Below are 25,627 nucleotides of genomic sequence, written 5' to 3'. Positions count from 1 at the left end.
TTCGCCCAAGCACACATATGCACACCCCGCTGCGGATTCTCTGGGATGTTAGTGCCACAGGGCGTGGGTCTCGGTGAAATCACTGGGACAAACCCAGCACTGCTCAGAATGGAGTTCTGATCAATAACTACTAGTGCCAGGATCTTTGTATTCTCCAAAGCACTATTGTGCATCTGAGAAGTGTTGAATGAATAAATGAATGAATGAAAAGATATCTGGCGGGAGAAGTGCCTTGGTCCTAGAAGAAGTCAGAAGTTCTACTTTGACTTAAACTTTGTTCATTAAGTATGACACTGGCTTTTTTTTTTTTTTTTTTTTTTTTAACCTTGTTCGCCAGACCACTAAACCTACCTCACTCCTTATGGATTTCATGAACTACTCAATCTGGGGTTCCAGATTCCTACACATTTAATGCCTGAGAAAACACAGAAACAATTGCTCAGAGAGCAGAGCTGGCTGCCCCAACCGTCACCTCCTTTTACAGGTCTATCCCAGGAGGCACGGCCGAGCCACAACATGTTAGACAAGGAAAGGGCATTGAGTTTCAAGCTCTACAAGAGCTAGGCCTCTTCTTATACTCTAGGAACAGTGGGTTGACTCCTTTACCCCTTAACCTTGGCACCTTTTGCTTAGGGGCACTGCTCTATAAATGAAGACTGCATTAATTCATGTGGCAATATCTAAATCTGACTTAGAAGTAGCTAGATGGATTCAGGGGATAAAATGTTGGAATCCAGCCTTGGACATTTATTAGTTGTGTGACCCTGGGAAAGTCACTTAAATTTTGTTTGCCTTAATCCCCTGGAAAAGGAAATAGCAAACCACTCTAGTACCTTTGCCAAGAAAACTCCATGGATGGATGGATGGGATGATCCATCTGGCCACAAAGATGCAACTGAATGACCCAACAACTTAGAGAATCTGGATCGATGGTTGTGCTGAAGTCAGGAAAGGTAAATTGTGGAAGCAGGAACATCACATTTTAAAGTAGGAGTGGCTATTGCTAAACAAGGCATGAGTCTCCTCTTAATTTACTCAGCCACCATCACTTGGAAGAGTATTTTTGTGATATGTGTTAGGAACGTTCCATCTTCCCAGAAAAGTCAGGAGAAATAGAGGCAGTGGAAATACCATATAAGTAGGAGAGGCAGAGTAGCTGGACTCTTCCAGGGTACTGACAGAATTGTGGGGACAGCTTGTGGGGACAGGAGAAACATTTGTCTCATTTTGAGGCCCCTAAGAGAGGGAGGAGAAGGAGGAGGAGTCCATGGGGGTAAACTAGAGCTCCAAAGGCCCCAGGAGAATTTTTCATTGTAAAAACAAACCAGGGCCCAGCTGCTGGCTGCACTCTCTGACCTCAGGGCTCAGTCTTGCAGGATAATGGCTCCCCAAACTCACCTCCTCACCTCTCCTTCCCTAGGGTGAGGCTATCCATCATGCACCAGACACAAGCCATCACTCAATGCTTCCGGCCTGGCCAAGAACAAGCTCTCTGCCTGAGCTGGGCTGCACCCCATGACCTCTGAACAAGGGTTATGAGCTCCAAGAACTGCTGAGTCGCCTTCCCAGAGTATGGTGGCCCTTAGTTCAATCAGTGCTGTTTTCCCCAGCCACCCAAACTCAGTCTTAAGTGCCTAATGTCAGAAGGTGATAGACTAGTCTTCCCTTCACCCTGATTCTGAAGGGAGAAAAAAAAGGCCTTCCAACAGTTTGTTCCTTTCTTTCCACCCCGAAGGACTGCCCTGAGAAATTCTTCCCCGCCTCCTCAGCTTGGAGGAGCTGGCTGGCTGGCAAAGCTGGAGTGGAAAATTGGTGAAGCTAATGAATGGTATAGCAATGCCGAGGCAAAAGCCAGGAATACAGCCCTAGAGGGACTCTGCTGCACTGCCCCAGTGTGGACAAGCAGGGAGACTAGAGGCTTGCATTTCACCTACTTGCTATGATCTAGGGAGATCTGACCTCTTCTCTCTTCTTTGGACACCAGAAAAAAAACCCATCCCTTCCAAGATCCCTTCAGGGAAGGAGACCTGGGTTGGAGGAGAGCCAGCAGCTCAGCTTCCAGTTCCCTCTCTTCTCCTCCCAGATTTCTTTTTCCAGCCCCAAATCTACTTTTGCTCTCAAGTAGGTTATTCAACATCACCTTTTGCCCCAAATAATTTCACTGACTTTGTAGCCTAGGCTGGAACTTCTTTCACCACCCAATATGAAATGGAAGAAAACAGACTCCCAGGCAGAAACTTCTAGGTGGGGCAAGGGAGTGGGGCTGTATAAATCCGCTTCAGAACAGTGCCATAGGATTGAATTCTACCAGGCCCACCCCAATCAGCAACAACCCCGCAAAACAGGAGCTCTTCCTACTGAGATTTGAGTACAGATGGGGATGGAAAGCATCGGAGAATGAGAATCTTGGCCATCAGGACATTCCACGAGTTGTACGATAGTCCTCTGCTTCCCAGCCTCCTCTTGTCCCTTACTTTAGTACTTCACTAGTGTCCAATTAATGCTCTACAATAGACACTTCTTAAATTTGGTGGGGTGATGGCAGCTTGGAAGATTCCTGGGAAAGAAGGGAAACTTTGGCCTAAGGAAGCAGGGGCTGCTAGAAGCTTGGGGTTGAAGGGTGATGGTTTTGGCACCAGTCAACACAGCCTCTCCCTGTCATGGCAGGTTTATGCTGAAATACAGAGACAAAGACCTGCTTTGTGGTCCACAGCCTTTAAGGGGATGGCAGTCGGGAATGGAAACGGTCAACTTTTCCGTCTAACTGTAACTTTTCCTCCCCCCTGCCCCTGCCCCAGCTCCTTCAACCAGCCACCAGATTCCTTCTAATCAGGGTGGGTGGGAGGAGCCACAACCTCCCCCCCCCCCCCAACCCCAACCCCCTTAAATTCTTTTATTGGTTGCAGGTTTCGGAACATACATGAAGCAAAATCCCCTGAGCTGGCCAGTCTCATTTGCTGATCCCCTCCCTACCTTCCTGGGTCACAGAGGTCCTGAGGGGTTGCCTGTATTATTGTTCTAGAAGGAACAAGGCAAAACCTGAAATCTTGGTGCTGCTGGCTTGCTAGCAACTCTGGATTCCCCCTCTTTTTGTTCCTCTGAGGCCTAGTGTTTGCTTCTAAGTAAAGAAAGGCAGTCTCTCTTTCCTGAAATGCTCTGCCCTCCCCCTTCTCCCTTTCTTCCCTCCCCAGACCTGTACTCCTCCGTCCGTTCACTAATCCTTCCTTCAGGTCCCCAGGTCGGAACAGAAGGGCATGGGTTCTGGTAAAACATGCTTCGTGTCCATTCGGTGGGAGAGAAGAGGTGAGAGGGAGGTTGGGAGGGAGAGCGAGAAGGAGGGAGGGAAGGCTTTCCTGGAATCCTTATTAAACTTTCCAGCGACAGCCAGAAAGTGAATACAGGCAACTCTCACCCCTCCCCACTCCCCCAGGAACATTTGTGAACTGCTAGCTAGCCAGCCTGGACTTTAAACTGGGGGAGGGGCTTCCAATACTAACAAAATGCTCTGAAATGGAAACTTTTTAAAGGGGAAGCCTCTCAACTCTTGGATTTGGGGGACCCACAGGTTTTTTTTTGTGGCTCTTTGTTTTAAGATTTTTGAACAAATACTTTTCATATCATAGAACATTTGCTTTGAAAGAGACATTAGAAATAACCCAATCCCGTCCTTTGGGGTGTCAACTGGGCCATGGCTTCTGATTCTTCTTTTTTAAACTCTTATTTTCTGTCCTAGTAACAACTCTAAGACAGAAAGGCAAAGGATAGGCAAAGAGGGTTGAGTAGCTTGTCCTGGATCACAGAGCTAGGAAGCATCTGAGACCAGATTTGAACCCAGGTGCTCTCAGTTCCAGGTCTGGCACTCTATCCATCGTGCCACCTAGTTGGCCCTGACCCCTGATACTTCGAAGCAGTTGGCTTTGAGGGACTGAATCTCTATCATCTCTAAGACTTGAATCCCCATTCTGGGTTTCCCTTAGGAACATTAAAATTTGACCCTGTAAGTATTTAGGCTAACACAAGACAACAGATACTAGACAGGTTTTCTTAAATTTCACAAAATGGAGAACGAGCTTGTATTTGAACCCATTCATTGTCAGAAAAATTCTCCATTTTTCTTAGGGTCCCAGGCAGCCTTCCCCTCTTCCATGTCATACCTAACTTCTTTGGACTTACACAGTTACCATTCTATAGGACCAGTGACTAGAATAGGTCTGGGTTGCTCCTTGGGTGTGCATGATTTCCTGCTGGGTTAAATCTTCTTCTTTTAGGTCTGATTATCTGCACTACCTTCTGAACTTTTCTTTCTGGGTTCTCTTTCTTTTCTGCCTCTACCTCTACCTTTTAAAAGCCAAATCCAAGGGTCAGCTCAAGCCTGGGGATTCTGTCTTCAATGTGGCATCAAAGAGGTGATCTGACTGCTCCCACAACTACAAGCTCTGAGTTTGAGTCTATGTAAAAGCAAAGGGCTCATCAATTTGGTGGAATTCACACTTTGTTCAGAAAATAACAGTAGGGAAGGGAACTTAACCAATTCCACATGCCTTCCACTTAAGGAAGAGTTAAATGCTTCATCCACAGTGGCAGAGCCAAAATTTGAACCTAGATCTGATACTTAATTCGGTGTACTTGACACTATATTACTCTGCCTCTTTAAGCCCTTATTTCCTTAAGAACCACCTAATCTCCTTGAGGGCAAGTTATAGACACTCCTCAGTACATGGGGTCCATTCAACAAAATGTTATTATGTAATTACCGTTAATGAACCTTCAGAAAAATTTTCATTATTTTGGGTAGATGTGATATGGAAGATGTCATGTTTAGATGTGAACAAGATTCATGAGAAGGCAGGAATTTATACCAGTAAAGTGAGCACCCATGTGAGCATTTAAAAACATCATCAAAATTAACCGACCAAAACTACATGTTCTTTTTTTTTTTTAACCTTTACATTCTGTCTTAGAATCAGTACCAAATATCAATTCTATGACTCAAACTCAGAACTTTGTAATTGTGGGAGCAATCACGATCACCTTTTTGATGCCAAATTGAAGACAAGAATTCATTGGCTTGAGCTGACCCTTTTAAAAGGTGGAGGGAGAGTGGGAGAATACTTAGTATTAATTGAACTAAGTTCTAGGACTTAGGTTCTAAGGCAGAAGAGTGGCAAGTGACTTGCCTGAAGATCACACGGCTAGGATGTGTCTGAGGTCACATTTGAATCCAGGACCTCCCATTTCAAAACCTAGCTCTCTAACCACTGAGACACCTAGCTGTCCTACATGTTATTCTTGTAGAACAATTGAGTTTCTGCATCCCTGTTTCTATTCAGGGATCAACATGTCCAATTACAGAAGGCTAGAATTCTTTAAGGAGGCATCCTCAAAAACGTTGTAGCAGCAAAATCCTTCACTTTAGAAGGCTCTTCAGCAGAACCTTTGCAATAAAATCTTTAGAAATGTTTTTTTTTTTCATTTTTCTTTTTTTTTTTTTTAGCTGATTAGAACTAATGGTTCCAAAAAACATATCACTGATTAAACAAATCTATTTTTGGATCTGTTTTATTCAGTCTAACAATAATACAAATTATTTATTCAGAAGGACCTGATTGTTTGTTATCTAGCTGTAAGTGTTTTATAATTGGAAACAACATTGGAAACAATAGCTCATTCTAAAAGATGCTTCACAACAATTTCCATTTTCCCCTTTATTTACATAAGCCAGTAATGTTTGAGATTGTTTCAGTTCATATTTTCACTTGAAAAATTCAATAATATTGCTTTTGAATTTGGTATGTTTTGAATAAAGGAAACATACAAGGAAACATGGAAAGATATATGAGAAAATTGAAAGCAGGGTCTACATACATTGTCTACAACTATGTATCTACATAATTAGTTGTTTTTTTTTTAATAACCCTTTCCTTCAATCTTAGAATCAATACTGTGTATTGATTCCAAGGCAGAAAAGTGGTAAGGGCTAGGCAGTGGGGGTTAAGTGACTTGCCCAGGGTCACACAGCTAGGAAGTGTCTGAATCCAGATTTGAACCTAGAACTTCCTATCTCTAGACCTGGCTGTCAATCCACTGGGCCACCCAACTACCCTCATAATGAGGTTGTTGGTTTTTTTTAATGGACATATATAATATTTAAATACATTTATTGTTATGTCATTTCAGTCATATCTTCTTCATGACCACATCTGGGTTTTTTTTGAGCAAAGATACTGGAGTGGTTTTGTCATTTTCTCCTTCATTTTATCTTACAGATGAAGATCTAAGGCAAAAAGATTAAGTGACTTGCTTGGGGTCACACAGCTAATAAGTGTCCAAAACCAGGCCAGATTTGAACTTATGAAGATGAGTTTTTTGATTCTAAACCCAGTGCTTTATCCATTGTGCCACCTAACTGTCCATTTAAATAAATATATGTAGTAAAAACAAACAAAACAGAGGTAACAGAACTTTAGACAGATTTGGAAGTAAATACAGAACAAAACCATTTTTCACTTAATGGAATCTTCATTTGTTTCTATTGCATTTTGTTAAATGCTAAGGGTTTTAAAAGACTTTTATTCTTTATTCTGCATGTTTTTTTGATTATGTTTTATTAAGTTTATAATTTTTTAAAAGTTATTTCATCTTGTTTGTAAATGCTTTTGTAATTTTTCCAGAACTGAGGGATCATTTAAACCAGTGATGGGCAAACTACAGCCTGTGGGCCAGATGTGGCCCCCTGAAATGTTCTATCTGGCTGCACATTATTCCTAATCTGACATATACAATGAGTAGGATACAATACAATGAAACTTCGAAAGAGTTGCCTTAGAAATAGACTGACAGATGAGCATTTCCTTTCCTTTGGCCCCCTCTTTAAAATGTTTGCCCATCACTGATTTAAACAATTTGCTAACATAATGGACACTGATCATTAAGGTCTCTCTAAGTAGGCCTAAAATGGAGATAGCTACTGCCATATTGGCATTCCTCCAATAGTTTGGGGTTTGGTATTGGGACAAAGTTTTTGGATGTTTGTTTCACCAAGGTAATGGTTATTAATACTTTTACTTATCTCTTTACTTAACTCTTCAAGTATTTTTAAATTTTTAGTAATCATTATAATAATAAATGAACACCAATTATCTTATATGTACTTGGTCAAGATGCTGAAAATCGAAGACCCTTAGGCTAGTCCTCAGAAGCTATCATACCTCATTTGACCCATATCTGAAAAAGAATTGCTTTTTATAATTTCTCAGACAAGTCATCATCAAACATTTGCTTGAAACCTGACTATGAGGAAAAACCCTCTCCTGATGTAGCCCGTTCCACTTTTTGGATGGCTCTCACTGTTAGAAAAAGTTCCTAAAATTTATATCAAACTTAAATCTACCTCTCTAGAAGTTCTACCCATTGCTTCTGGGTCATTCCTCTGTGATCCAAGAACAGATCTCATCCCTCCTATACATGACTGCCTTTGAATACTCAAAGACAGTACCACTTCCTCTACAAATGCTCTCTTCTCAAGGTGAAGCATCTTCAGTAGTTCCTTTGATTTTTACATGGCATGATCTTTGGTCCCTTTCATCATTATGGTCAACCTCCTCTGGGTACTCCACCTCATCACTGTTCTTCCTAAAGGGTAGTGCTCAGAAATGATCAGAGAGCAGAATACTAGGGGGACTATCACCTCCATAAGATAGAACGGGTCTTCTTTGCAATTTATCCTGTCTATAACTTGTCTATATTGGTTTGTTGTTTCCTCTATTAGACTGCAAGCTCATTGAGAACAGGAATTATTTATACCTTTCTTTGTATTCTGAGTGCCTGGAACATAATAGGCTCTTAATAAATGTTTATAATTGATTGACCTTCCCTACCTTAATACTTCCTCTTTTAAACTTTTACCTTCTGTGTTAGTGTCATTTCTAAGTCAGAAGAGCCGCAAGGATTAGTCAAGGGCTAATCAATCAGGGTTAAGTGACTTGCCTACAGTCTCATAACTAGTATATGAGGTCAAATTTGAACTCAGGTCCTCCTGACTGCAAGTCTGTTGCTCTATCCATTATGCTACTTAGCTGGCTCCCCAACCCTAATACTTCTGAAGGTGATTTTTAACAATTCCAATTACAAGACATCAACTGTAGCATACATCATTGGAGATGCTCAGGGTTTGATTCTGGACCTGTAACAGTGTTATCTTTTTAGTCATATGATAGATTTTGACCCATAGTAGGTGATTCTTCCCATCAGTTGATAACCCATTGAATGAAAACCATAAAACTGGGTGGGTCAGATTCTGTCAATCAATAAGTATTTATTAAATAAATGCCTTCTACAAGTCAGGTACTGTACTAAGCACAGGAGACAGTACATCCTGGGCCCCCTAGTTTCCAGGGGACAGAGTTTGAGTACCTTCTGCTCTTGGGTACCCTCTCAAGTAAATAAAATAGGGAACCACCTGAATGGCCTGGCCAATCACCAATTCGAACTTCAAACTTAATTGTGGAAGGAGAGACCATGTCCCAACAGTATGTTTTGCTTCAAAGGTTTTTGCTAGACACCCTTCCTCTTCTCCTTCCAGATACATTACTAAGTACCTCCATTTTGGATAATCTTCCAACTCTAGTCTCTGATCCTTCTTGAAAGAAATATGATATTCAAATCAATAAAATATCAAACTCCCAACTATGTACACATAGCTTGCTACATAACACATAGGGCTCTTTTTCTAGGAGGAACTTAACAATCAAGTGAGGGAGATGGGAAGTAGGAGATACAACCTATGGGATAATGTACTAGGAGTATTCCAATGATGAAATTGTTGAAATGTCCCTATGCTCCCCTTTTCATGTCTTACCTACCATACGAACACAAATTAATTTCACTCTTCCACCATCATTCAAGCAAGCAAATAAAATCCTCTCTCAAGAAAAAAGAGAGAAGGGTCTTTTTGATGAAACCTCTTATTTTAAACTTATAAAATTTACTAAGACTCCTTCTTCATTTACCTTCCACTCAATGCTGTTACTCCCATTCTGGACAGAAACATATGTATATATATATGTTTATGTATATATTTTATACATATATGTTATGTATACATATAAATATATATACACTCTGTATTTGACTGATATATTTGATGTTGGTCCATATGGATATTATTTATATCTGTCTTCTCCAATGTTGTCTTAGACTATAAGCCCCTTGGCATTGGGGTTCTGAGTACATATGTCTGACTTTGTGAGGTTTTTTCCAGTTATATTTGACTCTTCATGACCTTATTTGGGGTTTTATGAACAAAGATACTGGAGCAGTTTGCATTTCCTTCTCCAGCTCATTTTATAGATGAGGAAACCAAGGCAGAGTTAAATGACTTGCCTGGGTCACACAGCTAGTAGATGGTCCTCCTGACCTGAGCCCAGTACTCTATTCACTGTGCCATCTAGCTGCCTCCAATTCTAGTTTTGTACAGAGCCTTGCAAAGCACCATGCACAGGTACCTGATAAATGTATTTGATAATGATATGTTATATATGTTTCAGAGCATTATTAAATAAAAGAAGCATATGCATAATTGGGGAACTTGTCAGAAACCTTGATCAGCTGATTCCATGAAATTTATGGTGTGTCCAAAAGCAATGATCAGTTCATGTGCATACAAGAACTAATCAAATCCTTTCAAACTGTTTGCCAAATTTCTGTGCGATGACTAGCAGCCAGAGGGTCACAAATAGACAGACCAAATAGTAGTGAACATACCTGAATCTTAGTTCTAAAAGAGCTCTTGAGAACCATTAGCTTTAATATCTGCTCCCAGAATCTCTATAATTTCCATTCCTCAGCAGTTCCTGGGCCTTTTCTTTTTTAAAACCCTTGCCTTCTGTCTTAGAATTGATAGTAAAAATTGATTCCAAGGCAGAAGAGCTGTAAGGGCTAAGCAATAGGGGTTAAGGGGCTTGCTCAGGGTAAAACAGCTAGGAAGTGTCTGAGACCACATTTGAACCCAGGACCTCCCATCTCCAAGCCTGGTTCTTTATCTACTGAGCCGCCTAAAACTGCCTCATCCTTTTCTTTCTCTCTCTTTTTAAAAGTCCAACATCTAGTGATTGCTGGTAGATTGACACCAGTCCCATGGAGCTCATTACTCCCATTGGGTTATAGAGATTCTTGGTCCCCGTTACTTCAGGCTTCTCTGTGTCCCAAAGTAGTCAGCAAGTATGTCTGTGAGCATGTGATCTATAGTCCTGACAGGCCAATCATCAGATATTCAACCCAAACTGCTGTTCACTTTATTAAGGCCTTTCCTTTAGGCAAATGTTTCCCAAAAGCTTCCACATCACAAAAAGAGAAAGAGAATGGGAAGAGAAAGTCCCACCTCATTTGAGCTGAATTCTATATCAGCATTCATAACATTCATTCGTTTGCAAGTCTGACCCTCAGAACTTGACTCCCATTGGTACTCTGATCTTATTCAGAACTTTAAAATGTTTTTACATCTCTTAGACAAGTTAAGCTGACTTCAAAATCACCAACCAAGACTTTTTCCCTTCAGGGGCAGGATTGCAAAGGGCACGGCCCCCACCACACCAACCATATCCACACACCACTATATACTTCACCCAGGTCTACAGCCCCGTAGCATTATAGACTATGGCTCAGATGCCACACGATTCTCCCCCAAAGAACAAGACCCTGTCTCAGCCCCGAGACTGCTTCTCCTTAAAAATTCTGAAGATCTCTGTCCCCAACACTCCTTGCTTAGGTCATTATCAGAGGCAAAAGGCTGAGATTCCATATTCCTGAGCCATCGATTCTATTTGAGACCAAAAGCCCACAGGTCTTTCCTGGCTGGTCCCAGGTCTTTCTTTCCCTTACCTTGTTCAGGCAAGGTTGGGGCTGGTCTGGCAGTGCAGAGTGTGGCTGTGACCAGCACAGCCCAGAAAAGGAGGCCCTTCCAGCTCCACATCCCAGTTCCGCAGTTATAGATCGGTGACAAGGCTCCACACCTCCATGGGGACTCTACTGGATCCTTGGGCTTGACCCGCCTTCTCCAGGTATCCCTGAGGAAAGGAAGATCAGAAAGTGATGAGAGAACAATAGCTACAGAAGAAAATATTAGTATGGGGTCGGGGGGTGGGGGTGGGGGTGGGTGCCACTAAACTAGGTTTCATTTTCTCCAAGCTACACTTAAAGGGATAACTTATTAAGACATTTATTCTGTCCTGACACTAGAGTTTAGGCATTTGAAATCCCCCCCCCCTTAAAAACAGAGTCTTTCTAACTGTGGAAGTAGAAACACAGAAGAAAAACAACTGCTTGATCACCTGGGTCGATGGGGATATGATTGGGAATGTGGACTCTAAGCTATCACCCTGGTGCAAATATCAATAATATGGAAATGGGTCTTGATCAATGTACTCATGTAAAACCCAATGGAATTGCTCTTTGGCTTTGGGAGGGAGGTGGAAAGAAGGGAGGGAAAATCATGTAACCATGGGCAAAAAACCCCCTAAATTAATTAATTAAATAAAATTAAAAAACAAAACAAAACAAAACAGAGTCTTTCTATCTTGCCCTGTTTGGAAGTAGTCCATTCCCACCGCTGCTTGGCATGGGGGCTTTGCCCCACTTTGTTTCTGATGTGGGCTTGTTCACCTCTCCTTAGGTAATAACATTTGAGCCCTGCTCCCAGGGGTTCAAAATATTGGTGCTGGCCTCTGACTAGCCCACGGCAGCTCGAAACTCTTGAGTTTTGGAGATCCACCAGCTTCCGCCTTTCCAGTGGCTTGGATTATAGAGTATAGGACCATGCTGACCCAGTCTAAACACTATATATATATGAAGGTATACTATGTATATATAAGAACACAGTGTATACAATATGAGTATATATATTGTAGAGACTGTGCATATATACACACATACAGTATATACAAAATAAGTGTATATATCTACTATGTGTGTGCATATATATATTGTGTATATACAATATATTCTGTATATATACACAATGTATACATGTACTTGGCTGAATATACATTGTTGTTTAGTCATTTTCAGTCACGGCTTACTCTTTGTGCCCCATTTGGGACTTTCTTGGTGAAGATACTGAAGTGGTTGGCCATTTCCTTTTCCAGCTCATTTTACAGATGAGGAAACTGAGGCAAGCAGAGTTAAGTAAAATATGTCTAAGGACACACAGCTGGGAATTGAGGTCACATTTGAATTCAGGTCTTCTTTATTCCAGGTCAGGCACTCTATCCACTGAGCTACCTATCTGCCCAATAACGTGTATTTGTGTATCTGCATCCACACACAGGATACCATCGAAGTATTGATTCTAAGGCAGAAGAGCGTTAAGGGCTAAGCAATTGGGGTTAAGTGACTTGCCTAGGATCACACAGAGTGTGTGTGTGTGTGTGTGTGTGTGTGTGTATACACACATTATATATATAAATATGTGTTTATATACATTTAAATATATTACTTATAAAATGTCTAGATTATATTTGATGTTCTGCTTTGAATACAGCACCAAAGAGACCTCAAGAATGTTGCCTATAAAGCCAGAATTCCAGGAAATTCAGTGCCACATAGATGATCTCCCATCTTGGCTGAATATCGCTCGGTGAAAAGCTTTACAAACTTTTTCAGGAGAAGGAGATGGGGTGGGACAGAAGGGAATCACAAGAATCCTAATGACGATCCTAATTACGAGAAGCTACAGTAGATAGAATTCTAGACCTGGAATCCAGGGGAACAACTGAGTTCAAATTCAGCCTCAGACACTTATTAGCTATGGGCAAGTCACTTAACCTATGTTTGCCAAATTCTTCTGTAAATTTTCTGTACGGAAAAAAATTTTTTGTAAAAATTCTGTAAATTTAAGATAATAGATCCACTTCCCAGTATTGTTATGACAATCAAATAAAATAATATATGTAAAGGGCTTTATAAACCTTAAAGTTAAATACAAATGCTACTTATTTTCGTTATTAGTATTACAATAATTTACTTAGTCAGTTCTGCTGGTGGTGATGAATGGAGAAAACACAGAAGTAGCTAGGTATGTTACTAGACCTGAAGTCAGAAAGTACAGAATTCAAATCTAGCCTTAGATACTTATTGAATCTGTGACCCTGGGCAAGCTTAATTTCTATTTGCCGGTTTCCTCATTTGAAAAATGGGGATAATAGTACCTATCTCCTATCGATATTGAGGATAAAAAAATATTTGTATTATTGTTATTACTACTACTAATCAAAGTTCATTCAGAAAGCCAGCTCCACTAGTGATGATGAATAGGGAAAGTGTGGTGGAGAGAAAAGAGCACTAGTTGGCAGTAAAAAGTCCTGGGTTCTAATTTAGCTATCTGTTTAATCTTAGAAAAGTCATTTTAAAAAAACCCTTACCTTCTGTTTCAGGATCAATACTAAATCTTGGTTCTAAGTCAGAAGAGTGGTAAGGGGTAGGCAATTAGGATTAAGTGACTTGCCTATCGTCACACAGCTAGGAAATGTCCAGGGCCAGATTTGAACCAGGTCCTCCTGACTCCGGACTTAGCATTCTATCCATTGTGCTACCTAGCTGCTCCTTAAGCAAGTCATTAAAATTTTTTTTTCTTTTGGAGTCTTGATTCCCTATCTCCAAAATGAGGAAGTAGAAATACATGGTCTCTATAATTGTTTCTAGCTCTAAATCCTGTGATCCTATGAAGTAATTTCACCACTCTTGGCCTTGGTTTCCTCGTTTATAAAATGAGAGAATTTCTAGATCTCTTCTAGGCCTAAAAATTTCTTTTGGTTTTAAGATTTTATGATCCTATGAATAAGGAAGAAACTACCATGCTCTCATTTAACAGAAGAGTATCAAACCCTTCTGGCTACTAAAAACTTCTTAAAAAAATTTTTTTTATTAAACCTTTCCCTTCTACCTTAGAATAACTACTATGTATTGGTCCCAAGGCAAAAGAGTAGTAAGGGCTAGGCAATGGGGGGTTAAGTGACTTGCCTAGGGTCACACCGCTAGGAAATGTCTGAGGCCAGTTTTGAACCTAGGACTTCCCATTTCTATGCCTGGCTCTCCTGAGCTACCCAGCTACCCTCGAAAGACCATTTTCTTAGACAGGTGTTGTCATGGAATTATAGGATGAACTTTAAAATAAAAGATGGTGGCTAATGATCTAAGGATGACTAGGGAGACACATAGGAACTAGAAAGATCTTTGGAAGTCATCTAGCCAGTAGTTCCCAAACTTTTTTGGCCTACTGCCCCCTTTCCAGAAAAAAATATTACTTAGCCCCCTGGAAATTAATTTAAAAATTTTTAATAGCAATTAATAGGAAAGATAAATACACCTGTGGTCATCACTCCCCCCCCCCAACCTGGATCACTGCAGCACTCAGCAGGGGGCGGTAGCACCCACTTTGGGAATCACTGATCTAGACCATCTCCCTCATTTTATAAAGGTGGGAAATAACATCCCCAAAGTCTCCACTACTAATTTGACCTAAGTCTTCTGAGTGTAAACTCAATGTCCTTTCCACTATCCCCTGCTGACTGCCTAATTGGGGAGACCTGGGTAGTAAAGACATGACTCAAGGATGGCTCATTGTTGGCTCTTGGTCAAAAAGCATACCACCTCTATGACTTTCCTTCTAGATCCTCCAAATAGCAAAGTCAAAATCGAGACCCTGAACTCCTCTGAAGTAAACTCATTGCCATTAAACATGTAGAAAACAATAGGTCTTCTGGGTACTGAGGAAGTTCTATCATTCTATCTTTCCATCCATCTTTTCATTGATCCATCCACTCCTATATCCATCTATCAGCAGGATATAGTTATATATTTATATCTCTAGATATATGGATGCATATAGATGAGTAGAGACATAGTTAAACATACAGCAAAGTACTTTGGTAAAGGCTATTGTTATTCCCATTTTACAGTTGAGGAAACTGATACAGACAAAGGTTAAGTGACTCGCTCAGAGTGGCATAAGCTGGATTTGAATTCCAGTCTTCCCAAGCCCAGGTTTGGTACTCAATCTGCCATGCCACACAGGAACACACACAAACACATACACATTTATATACAACCAGATGGCTTTCATCCTAAAGGCTCTGAGAAGCCATCTAAATTATTTAGAGAATCCACTTCCCTGGAACATGCCCTACTGTGATACATTGACCTTGCTTCTCCCCCTGAGCTGGGCTGGGCCCCCTGCAAATGAGTCAGTGCTGGCTGGCAGCAGACTCCATGAATTCTTGGCTTCGGGTGCCTGTTCTCTTGAGCGAGCACAGGAGTGGGTGAGTGCGCTCATATATTCTCTCTCTCTCTCTCTCTCTCTCTCTCTCTCTCTCTCTCTCTCTCTCTCTCTCTCTCTCTCTCTCTCTTTCTCTCTCTTTTTCTCTCTCTCTTTCTCTCTCCTTCCCTCTCTCTCCCTCTCCCTTCCTGTCTCCCTCTCGCTCTCTCCCTCTCTCTCTCATACACACATCTGTCCCCACTCTTCACAATATCAGCTCGTTTCACAACAGGTAGTAAACTACCGAGAATCATTCAGCAGAACTCTTCCCTCTGATTCTCTTTTCCCTGATCCCAGTAGAAACTCCATGTTCCAGGCATTTTGGGAGGAGCTCACTAACTGATCTTCCATTTTAGACATAGAAGAGAGAGCCTGACCTTCAAACCACAGACCCAGCTACAGGAATGCTACCTTACCCCATACACAGATTGGGCTTTTTAAAAATTTGTTTGTTTGGAAATTATGATTTCATAGCTTCAATGCAATTTCTTAAAGAGAAAACTCCGTTTCCCAATGCACATCAGCACCTGTTCTGAAATTCATGGTCTTCGAGAGCTGCCTGGACTCAAGTGTTTGTGTCCTGCCTCTGCTCACATATTCAGTAGTGTCAGAGGCTAGATGTAAACTCAAGCTGTCTAGACCCTGAGATTTAGTAGGCACTGCAATATCACATCTCAGATTATTACTCCTCTCTCTCCCATAGGTCCAAAGATGACCATAGGTTGTCCCAGTATTTCCTGCCATCCTTGAGATGAAGAAGACAAACAGAGGGTCTCACAAAGAGCCTGTATTTCATTTTTCTCAAGTTCAATTTTAAAAAATGGAGAGAAGATAGCAGCAAGGTGGCACAATAGATAAAGCACCAGTCTTGGATTCAGGAGGTCCTGAGTTCAAATCTGGTCTAAGACATCCTAGCTATGCGACCCTGGATAAGTCACTTAACCCCAATTGCCCTTCTGTCTTAGGGTTGTTACTGAGAAGGCAGATCTGTTTCAGATAGTGTGCCTGATGATTCATGCACGTTTAAAGACTACTGAGGGAAAGGAATGGGTGCTGAGGTGATTTTATGGTGGTGATGAAAAAGCTGCACCATTCAAAGCTGTCACCAGGATGGGGATTTAAGATGAACGTGTTGAAATTTCATTCTGTTTTTGTTGTTGTTATTTTGTTTTGTTTTGTTTTGTTTAGAGTTGTTACTAAGACAGAAAGTAAGGATTTTAAAAAATAGAGACCAGAGGAAACAAACTGTGTGACCATGGGGAAATCACTTGGCCTCTCTAGTCCTTGGTTTCCTTATCTATTAAAGAAGGATGCTGGTCCAGAAATTAAGGAAATTAATTGAGACCGTTAACCTCATAGGGGTTATATATTAAATCCATTAGACTTGTTTTTCATTGCTTCCATTACCCTTTACCACCTTAGGTATTACATGATCCGGCAGACACATATCTTACCACCAACATCCAGGGTTAATAGTTATGAAAGGAGAGATATGAAGATTATCATAATGTAACCTTTGTAATAACTCATAAAGCACTTTGGTTAGCAAAGTGCTTTAAATGTCATCTCATTTGATTCTCACAACAGTCTTGTGAAGTGGGTAGTAAAAGTATCATTATCTCCATTTTACAGATGAGAATATTGAGGTTAAGCGATTTATCCTGGATACACAGGTGTTAAATATTAGCAGATTCCTCCAAATTCAGAGTCTAACACTTATTCTATAAAACATATTGCCTTCTTTTTGACGGGACCTGGAACCTTTTACCATCTTTTTTGTACCATCTTCTGCACTTTGCATTAGCTAATGAATTCTTTTTTCCCCCCTTTAAAACCCTTACCTTCCATCTTAGAATCAATACTGTGTATTGGTTCCATGGCAGAAGAGTGGTAAGGGCTTGGCAATGGGGGTTAAGTGACTTGGCCAGGGTCACACAGCTGCGAGGTGTCCAAGGTCAGATTTGAACTTGGGATCTCCCATCTCTAGGCCTGGCTCTCAATCTACTGAGCCACCCAGTTGCCCTCCTAATGAATTCTTAAAAACCTTTTTGGCAGATCTGGTTTCTCATACAAAGCTTTCTCTGTAGCACAAAATTGTTTGTAGATGCTTTCCTAAGAAGCAACTTAAAACTGGCTTACCCAGCCATTGTGGTTTCTACTTTGTCCCTAAGGGACACACAATACAGATCAAGGGTCCCTTATTTCCAGTTTCTACAACCTATTCTACAACCCTTGCCACATTCCCCAAACTTCTTAAATCAGATTTTGATTAGCCCAAAGGACCTGGATATGAGTAGAGAATGAGGTTTTATCTCAAACAGCAGGAGGGGAGGAGACGAAAGAGATGATCTATTAAGGACTCCTCTGTCACTATGGTTTATGATTTTGTCCCAGTTGAAGAGAGTATCTTCTCAGGAAAAGAAAGATGACCTGGTTGAAGATCTGGGGGAAACATCTGAGAAAGGAGAAGACTCCATTGGGACACCACTCTCAGGTTATTCTCAGGTACTCTAGCAGATAAGGAATCAGGAAATCTGGACTCTAATACTGGTTTTGGCTTTGCCACTAATTGGGCAAATCCCTCTATCTCTCTGGCCTTCCATTTCCTCATGTCAAACATGCATCTAGACCAGGAAACGTACAGATGGTATCATGTTCTTCCAGATCGAATATTTCCCAATACTATGACTTTCTAATACCATGAAGGAGATTCTGGGACTACCAATGGGTGCTGGCAGAAAGCAGATGGCTAATGAGAGGAACTGGCTTCAGGTTTATTTTATTTTATTTTTTTCCAGGGATAAAGTATGTTTCAGAGTAGCATAATCCAAAGTCTCAAGTTTATACTGTTATGATTCTTCTAGACTAGGGAGCTAGAAATGACAAAGGCAGAAATTCTCATAACTTCCTAAGTCCTGCGGGACAAGAGGCATCAAAAGATTGACCTCCTAGATTAGGAGGTATAAACATTTTTGCTTACAAATAAAAGTGAAACAAGCACTTGGCTTGAAGACAGATGTCCTGAATTCAAATTCTGGCTCTGACACTTGCTATATGAGTCTTTAGACAAAGTCGGAGAATCAAATGTCTACAGCTGGAAGGGACCTCACTTTGCCCTGTTGGGCCTCAGTTTCCTCATCCGTGAAATGAAGAGGACAGATTAAATGGCCTATTAAGGAAGGCCCTTTTTGGCTATAGATATATAGTGTTTCCGTGATCTTATGAAAAATGGTCACCTTTCCCAAAAGTGAATAGGGGAAAAAACTCAGTCTAGGGAGTGGTTGATGTGAACATTTAACAAACATTTGAAAGAGATTATGCAGTTCAGCTTGCAAAATTTTTGTTTAACCCAAGGGAAATCCTAATATTTTTCTTAAGATTTTGTACAAACAAGGTCCAAATGTCCTTGGGAAGAAATACTTACATCAATGCTTCAAAGAGCTCTGTTTTTCTAAGTGTGGATATTTTTTCCACCAACACAGATTGCAACCCCTTCACATTTAGTTTTCACAGGATCATGAGTTGAGAACTAGGAGGAACATTAGATACTATTGAGCTGAACCCCTGCATTTTACAAATGAGGTCCAGGGAGCTTACGTGACTTTATAGAAGTGAGAGTTAGAAGGAACTAAAGTGGCCATCTGGTTTAACTAAAGTAATCCCTCTTGGTCACCCAAGTGGTAAGCTTCAAAGGCAGAATTTGAATTCAGATCTTGGCCTAAACCATTCTTTCACAGTACTTCACTGCTTTCCAAATGGATACGGCAGAGGAAAAAAAATCATCATCTGGCAGCTATTATTTTGGTGATAAGTCTCTTTGAATTTGGCAAAGTTGGCTCATGGACAACAGAACAATAATTCATCACTAGGTCTTTTGAAGCTTTTCCAGCTTGTAGAACTTGCTAGGACTTGTGTTCCCTTGGAATAGTCTTTGATGCAAGGTCACCTCTATACCACAATGAGGCATGGGATAAAATATGTATATAAAAATAGGAACAATAATAAAAGAAACACAAGATGCTCTGCCATATCCTAGGGCCAAATGAAGTAATCTCTCTGTAAAGGCCAGGATCTGGGCTAAAACTATTTAGAATGTATCTGGGAAGGTAATAGTAATAATAGCTAACATTTTTATAACACTTACTATGTACCAGGTACTGTACTAAATGCTTTACAGTTATCTCATCTGATCCTCACAACAACCCTGGGAGGTAGGGGCTATTATTAGCCTCATCTTACAGATAAGGAAACTGAGGCCAAAAGCGATTAAGTGACTTGCCCAATCACACAGCTAGGAAGTGTATGAGGTCAGATTTGAAGAGTGATTTGAAGTGAGGATTTCCTAAATCTGGGCCCACTGACTTTACCACATAGCTACCTGGTTAGAGTTATTCTTCACCTTCTCCCCACCCCCCAAACAAAACAAAACACAAGTATGTGATTTTATTAACTGTAAAGAGATCCTAATGACAAAAATCTCTCTACCAGTGCAAACTGGCACTTGGTCTCCTAACTATTATATGAGAGTTGCTTAGAGATAGTAAAATGTTCAATTGTTCCAGGGTTATATAGAACAATATATAACAAATATGGAACTTGAACCCAATGATCTTTCTGATTCTATGCCCTACACCACTGCTAGAATTCTTACTAAAAAAAAAAAAAAGGCAAATACAGTATATTTTACATTTTTGCACAAGGAGAAGGAGCCAAAACATTCATGGCTAGAGTAGATGAGATCTTGAAAAAAAACAAAGCAAAGCTGGGTATTAAATCTTCTTTGGAATCTTTAGAATCTTATCTAAAATGATAGGTATGGAGTACCTTTAATACCTATAGCCCCAGGACTACTTACTATATTACATTTGGATCTCATATACAGCCCTTGGGAAGAGAAATATAAGATTAATTCCCTGAGAGGAAGTTAACTCATCTCAAGTCAGTTGAAACCTTTCCAGAACAAGCCTTTTGAGTTAGTTCAGTCTACCTCCCTTTCCCTCAAGTTGCAATGGGTTTAAGATTTGAAGTACAGAAGGAAAGCCATAATTTTTCTAAGGAAGTTCTCATACCATCTTGACCCACGTAGATAGAATAGAAGATAAGAGCAAAGAACTGAGGCAGGCAAGAGTGAGAGAAACACTAGCTTTGGAGTCAGAAGGCCTCAGCTCAAAACTGGACTCTGCCATTTATATGACCTTTTTTATGACCTTGAGCAAGTTATTTAACTTTCTTGGCCTCAGTTTCCCCTTCTAAAAAATTAGGGGGTAAACCTATCTGCCCTCCAAGATACTTTAGAGCCCAGATCCTAGCACAAACCAGCTTCAGTGGTTTGTGACCCTCAACAGTTATCTGTGTCCCCAAACTATCCTTTTTCTTAAGTAATGGCTTTAGTACAGTAGGTTAAAAAAATGGATAAAACAAGTGGTGGTGGTGGGGTTGGGTTCTTCAAACTTCAAGCTTTACTTTGTCAAGGATTTCTGCTCAGATATAGGTGGGACTGGACAACCAGCTGGCATAATGGATAGAGTCCTGGAGTAAGAAAGACCCTAAATCCAACCTCAGGCAATTACTAGTTTAGTGACCCTGAACAAGTCACTTAATTCTGTTTGCCTCAGTTTCTCATCTAATGATGAATTGGAGAAAGAAATGGCAAACCATTCCAATATCTTTGCCAAGAAAACCTCAAATGGAGTCACAAAGAGTTGGAACAACTGAAATGACTAAACAACAAAATAGGCAGGGCTAAAAAAGATGACCCCCTGAATTCCTTTCCAAATTTTAGGACTTACAAAACTTAGCTATACTATTTAAAATAATTATTATTGCTATAGCTAACATTCATATAGTGCTTATTATGTGCCAGGCATTGTGCTAAGTGCTTTTCAAATATTATCACATTTATAGATAAACTGAGGCCAAAAGAGGTCAAGTAACTTGCCTAGGGTCACTCAGCTAATAACTTCTTTGAAGTCTGATCTGATTTCAGATCTTCCTGACTCTAAGCCCAGCTTTCTATCCATTGAGACATTTAGTTGCCTCTATTATCAACTATACCAACCATATGTGATTTTATTGATGGTAGGTTTGCCCCCCCAGCCCCATTCACAACACAAACTCCCCTTGGTTGTCAAGAACTGCTGAGGCTGGGGTAAAAAATGCCTCTGCCGCTGGCCAGCCCTCTGGGGATGAGCCTTTTGAATTTGTTCAATAGAACACAACTCCTAGCTGTACCAGAACCACAAGGACTGACAAATGCAATGAGAAATATGGAAAAGCCTATGGGAAATAAGGCAAAGTAGGAAAAAGCAGAAGCTCTTTCTGTAGGACAACAATTATGTAAAAATATTCGCATATGCAATCATTGGAGAGAAAGAGAACACAGGGAGTTGATATATATATGGTGCCAGTAATCTCCAGTATAGATTGATTTTTTTTTTAACTAGAAAGGAGAATAAATATACAATTAAAGAAACACACAAACAGAAGTTAAGCGACCAAATGAATGTCTCCTCTCTGGCAGTGATTCCTCACAAATGCAGAGCACTAAAGTCCCTACCCTCATTTTTCTCCCGGGCTCATTAGCAACCAGGGACAAAGGATAGTGGTTGTATGGACTGGAAAATTTCCCTCCCAGTCGCAGAGCTGCCTGGATGTATTCTAATCCTTTTCCTGCAGGATCTGTAGGACAATGGCATCAACCAATACTCCTGGGTTCTTCTACGCTTCTGACGGTGTCTTTGCTCCAGGCGTTTCACTAGCTAAACGAGGGGGTTGGACTGGATGACCCCTAAGGTCCCTTCCAGCTCGAACATTCCATATGTTCGGTGATACTAGAGCTGCTGCAGCACTTCAAAGTGCTCACTGTGAAACTTTTTAACGTAGGTGAAAAATATCCAGGGGAGAATGCTCATTTCCCTCCAAAAAGTGTATCAAATCCACACACACCCTCCCCTTCCCCCCCCCCCCCCCCCAAAGCCGAAGCATGCTGCGAGGGAGCGTGTATGGGGAGTGGCCCGGGAATCTGGACGATCTCTATTAAAAAACTGACATAACACTCCGCTATAGCTATGACTAAGAGTTAACGTAACAGATATTTCGAGGAGCTAGTCAGCCGCTAGCTGCTTAACAACCCGAGAGGAAGCCAAGCCCGCAGTGGCGTCCGACTTCTCCAGTACACTGAATGCTGGCCGGGTGCTAGAAGTCGCGGGGCTGGAGCAGCTCCCGACAAACTTCAGCCCTAACTGGGAGGAAATATGTAAACAAGTCATTAAGGAGGCCATAAGGGCAAGTTCGCAGCAAATGCTTCTCATCCATTCCCCGAAAGTAAAGAGGGACCCAAGTCTTGACCAGTGGGCTAATTAAGTCCCAGAACTGGACTTCGTCGAGGTTGTAAAATCACTCTCGGAGGGTGGGGTGGAAAAAGACTGAAGAACGGGTGGGGGTGGGGGGTCGGGGAAGAGGCGGGCGGGAACAGGAGGGGAGAGCAGCCACCCGCCCAATTGTCCTGAGGCGGCAGCGTAGTCGGTATACCAAAAAAAGCCTGGGTCCGGAGGTGCAGGGAGCAGGGCACATCTGCTGAGGAAACAGTCACCTTAATTACCATGTCTAGAGAAAGTGCGATTTCATTACAACCTCCAAAACTACCGCCCAGAGAAGGAAACCAGAGAAGTGTTTTCAATTTGAAAGAGAGAGAGAAGGGAGGGGAGGAGGGAAGTTTGTCTCCTTCTCTCTCCCTCCCCCACTAAACTTTGGACCATAAGGAGCTTTCCTAGTTTAATGAATGGACACACACAACACACATACACACACGCAACACACGCTTACACACCCTCCCCTTTGCTTTTCAACCGGTAACCGTTATTTAAATACTAGGGCCGAGTCGCTAGTTTCCAGGGGCTGCAGTCCAAACTTAAAAAACACTGAGACCAACTAGACTAGGGGCAGCGAGAGCAAACACCTCAACCTGGCCCCATTCACACGCCCCCAGCGCCCGCCGCCGCCGCCGCCACCGTCACATACCAGCCTTCCAGAGGAAGAGTGGAAAAAGCAACGCATGACTGCCACCGCTGGGGGACTGCCCCCTGGGGCTCCCTCGATGGGAAAGGGGCAATCGGTCTTCCCAGCAATCCCGAGAAGCAGCAGCCAAGAGTTCAGGCTAACTCTACTCCTCGGTCCCCGACCCCCTCCCCCTCGTCCCTATCCCCAGGCTCTAACAGGGCAGGACACCTTTCGCGTTTTCTTTTCTTTCAGAGCACAAAAGTGAAATATTGGGGCTTTGAAGAGTTTGATCTGCATCAGCTTTGAGTCCCGGCGGAACCGTTCTCTAAGGAGGTGAAGGCTTCGACTCGAGAGTGTTTTACCCAGATATCTCTCCAGCAACCCTTCCCTCCCCCCATCCCCCCACCCCCCGCCAAAAGCTCTTATTCCAATTTATTTTTTACCACCCAAGATGCTGGAGAGAAGCGCCAGTAACCTGGGATCCAAGTGAACCTTTCCTCTGTCTCCCTACGTCCATCCATCTCTTAGGCGCAGGAAATGCTCCTGGCCTCTGAGTAAAGTGAAAAATCTTAGCATTTGGGGGGTGGGGAGAGGAATAAAAAGCAACAGAGAAATGCTAGGCGCTGTGTTTGTAATGCTGCTTGTACTGGATGAAATGGAACCAGATGGGGTTCACTGGTGCAACATCTGGAAAACTAAAAAAATTTAAAAGTGGGGGGAGGGAGAGAGAGACCACAGCAAGATTTTGTAAATGGGCCAATCGCTTTAGGTCCCAGCAGAAGCAGACTGGTTTCAAACCGCAACTCCCCCCCCCCCTCGCACTCTTCCCCCCCCCGCAAGCCCATTTGAGTGAGAGAGGAAAGGGGGATGGGGGATGAAGCCTACGCGGATTGCCAAACTATACAAAGGTGTCACTCTGGAAACTGTTTCCGGCCCCCCCCTCCCCTTTTTTAGCCAGCCCGCCTCTCCAGAAAACCACACAGGGGCCAGAGAGCAAATTAATCCAGGGCGGACCTTTGCCAGAAAGAAGAGTGAGGTTCACTGCTGCAAAGTGAACAGCACTGGACAAAACATTCTCATCTCATCTCCCATATCCAGATAGATTAGGAGAGTTGAACGCTCCTCCTCTCTCCTCCCACCCCTATCCACCCCAACCCACACAGGGGCTTATTCGTCCATTGGGCTCCTTCCAATTTCCCTCAACTTCCCTCCCTCCTTCCCTTAGGAATACTACGTAGGAAAAGATAACCCCCTCCCCTAAAGGAAATACCTTCTTCGCCCTCCCCTAAAACGAACTGTTTGCCATTTAGTGACGACACCTTTCGCCACCTCCCTAAAAACTAAAAGAAGAAAAGCTATCCAACCATCTCTCCCCGCCCCCCACCCCCCCATACACATGCACATACATCGGCCCGGGTCTTTACTGGGAGTGGGAGGAAGGGATTAGAAATCGGTTCGATCCAATGGTCGGACCCAAGCTACCTGCTGCAGTATTGGGGTGAGTCACCACGAGGCGTGGAGTGGAATGCAGCACACTCAAGATTCAGGCACAATTTTTCTGTTGTCTTCAGACCCCTGAGCGGTCGGAAGCCTTCCCCCTCTGCCTTTTCCCTTCCTCTGGCTCGAAGGCTGCACACCCGGCAGCCTTCCAGAACCCCGGGCGCTAGTTTGCCGAGAAGTTGGGGCGGGAGGAGCCGAGCTGCTAGGGAGGCGCGGAGGGAGTAGGGGCGCACAACTGTGAGCGGGAGAAAGAAGAGAAGGGGAGACAAAAGGGGGATAGTCAGGGATAAGGAGAGGGGAGACCCCGAACGGTTTAATCTCCAAAGGGTTACAGGTCGTTAAACGAGCGCTAGGAGGATGTTACTGGCGGAGAGATCTCTCCTGCTAGGAGATTCGCGAGCTAAGGAGAGGCGGCCTCGTATTTGGAGGGGCCCTAGGCACTCTTACCTCTGTCTGGGTTGCTTTTCCCCCAGAGGAGAGTCGGCCGCAGCTTCAGCGGTTGGGAGTCCGGGCCCCCGAAGTTGTCTGGCCACTCCGGGGACAGAACCCGGCCCGCGGGGCCACAAGAGTCCCGCAGCCGATGCACAAGTCCCGGGAGCGGCCCCTACACTGCTCCCCGGCGGGAACAATGGGGTCGAAGCGGGTGCCCGCCGGAGGGGGGGAGGGCGGAGGGCGCTCCCCTCCGCCTCCTGGGGTCTCAGGATCCCCTGTTCCCCCTCCTCCGGAGAGCCTGGGCTGCGGACGGCTCACACCTTCTGCAGCCCGGGCTCCATCTCCCCGCAGGGGCCCCCCGGCTCTGCAGCGCGCCCAGGCTGTGACGGT

The 25,627-nt window shown here is 42.7% G+C and overlaps 1 protein-coding gene across 9 annotated transcripts in view; it reads right to left on the bottom strand.

Moving 5' to 3' along the window:
* Positions 1-25,319, bottom strand: part of FGFR1 (fibroblast growth factor receptor 1) — a 70,618-nt gene extending 45,299 nt beyond the window's left edge. For 8 of the 9 annotated variants that reach the window (XM_044663556.1, XM_044663559.1, XM_044663558.1 and 5 more), the window contains exon 1: positions 10,879-11,030. In XM_044663556.1, the coding sequence (XP_044519491.1) occupies positions 10,879-10,969 (91 nt within the window). In that variant the 5' untranslated portion in view covers positions 10,970-11,030. Of the gene's footprint in view, positions 1-10,878; positions 11,064-25,252 lie in introns of those variants that run through there. The other variant, XM_044663564.1, reaches the window with a different exon arrangement.
* Between the last annotated feature and the right edge of the window lie 308 nt (positions 25,320-25,627).

This window comes from Gracilinanus agilis, chromosome 2 (assembly GCF_016433145.1).
Source record: "Gracilinanus agilis isolate LMUSP501 chromosome 2, AgileGrace, whole genome shotgun sequence".
NCBI lineage: Eukaryota > Metazoa > Chordata > Mammalia > Didelphimorphia > Didelphidae > Gracilinanus > Gracilinanus agilis.
This window is presented reverse-complemented; position numbering and strand designations above follow the sequence as displayed.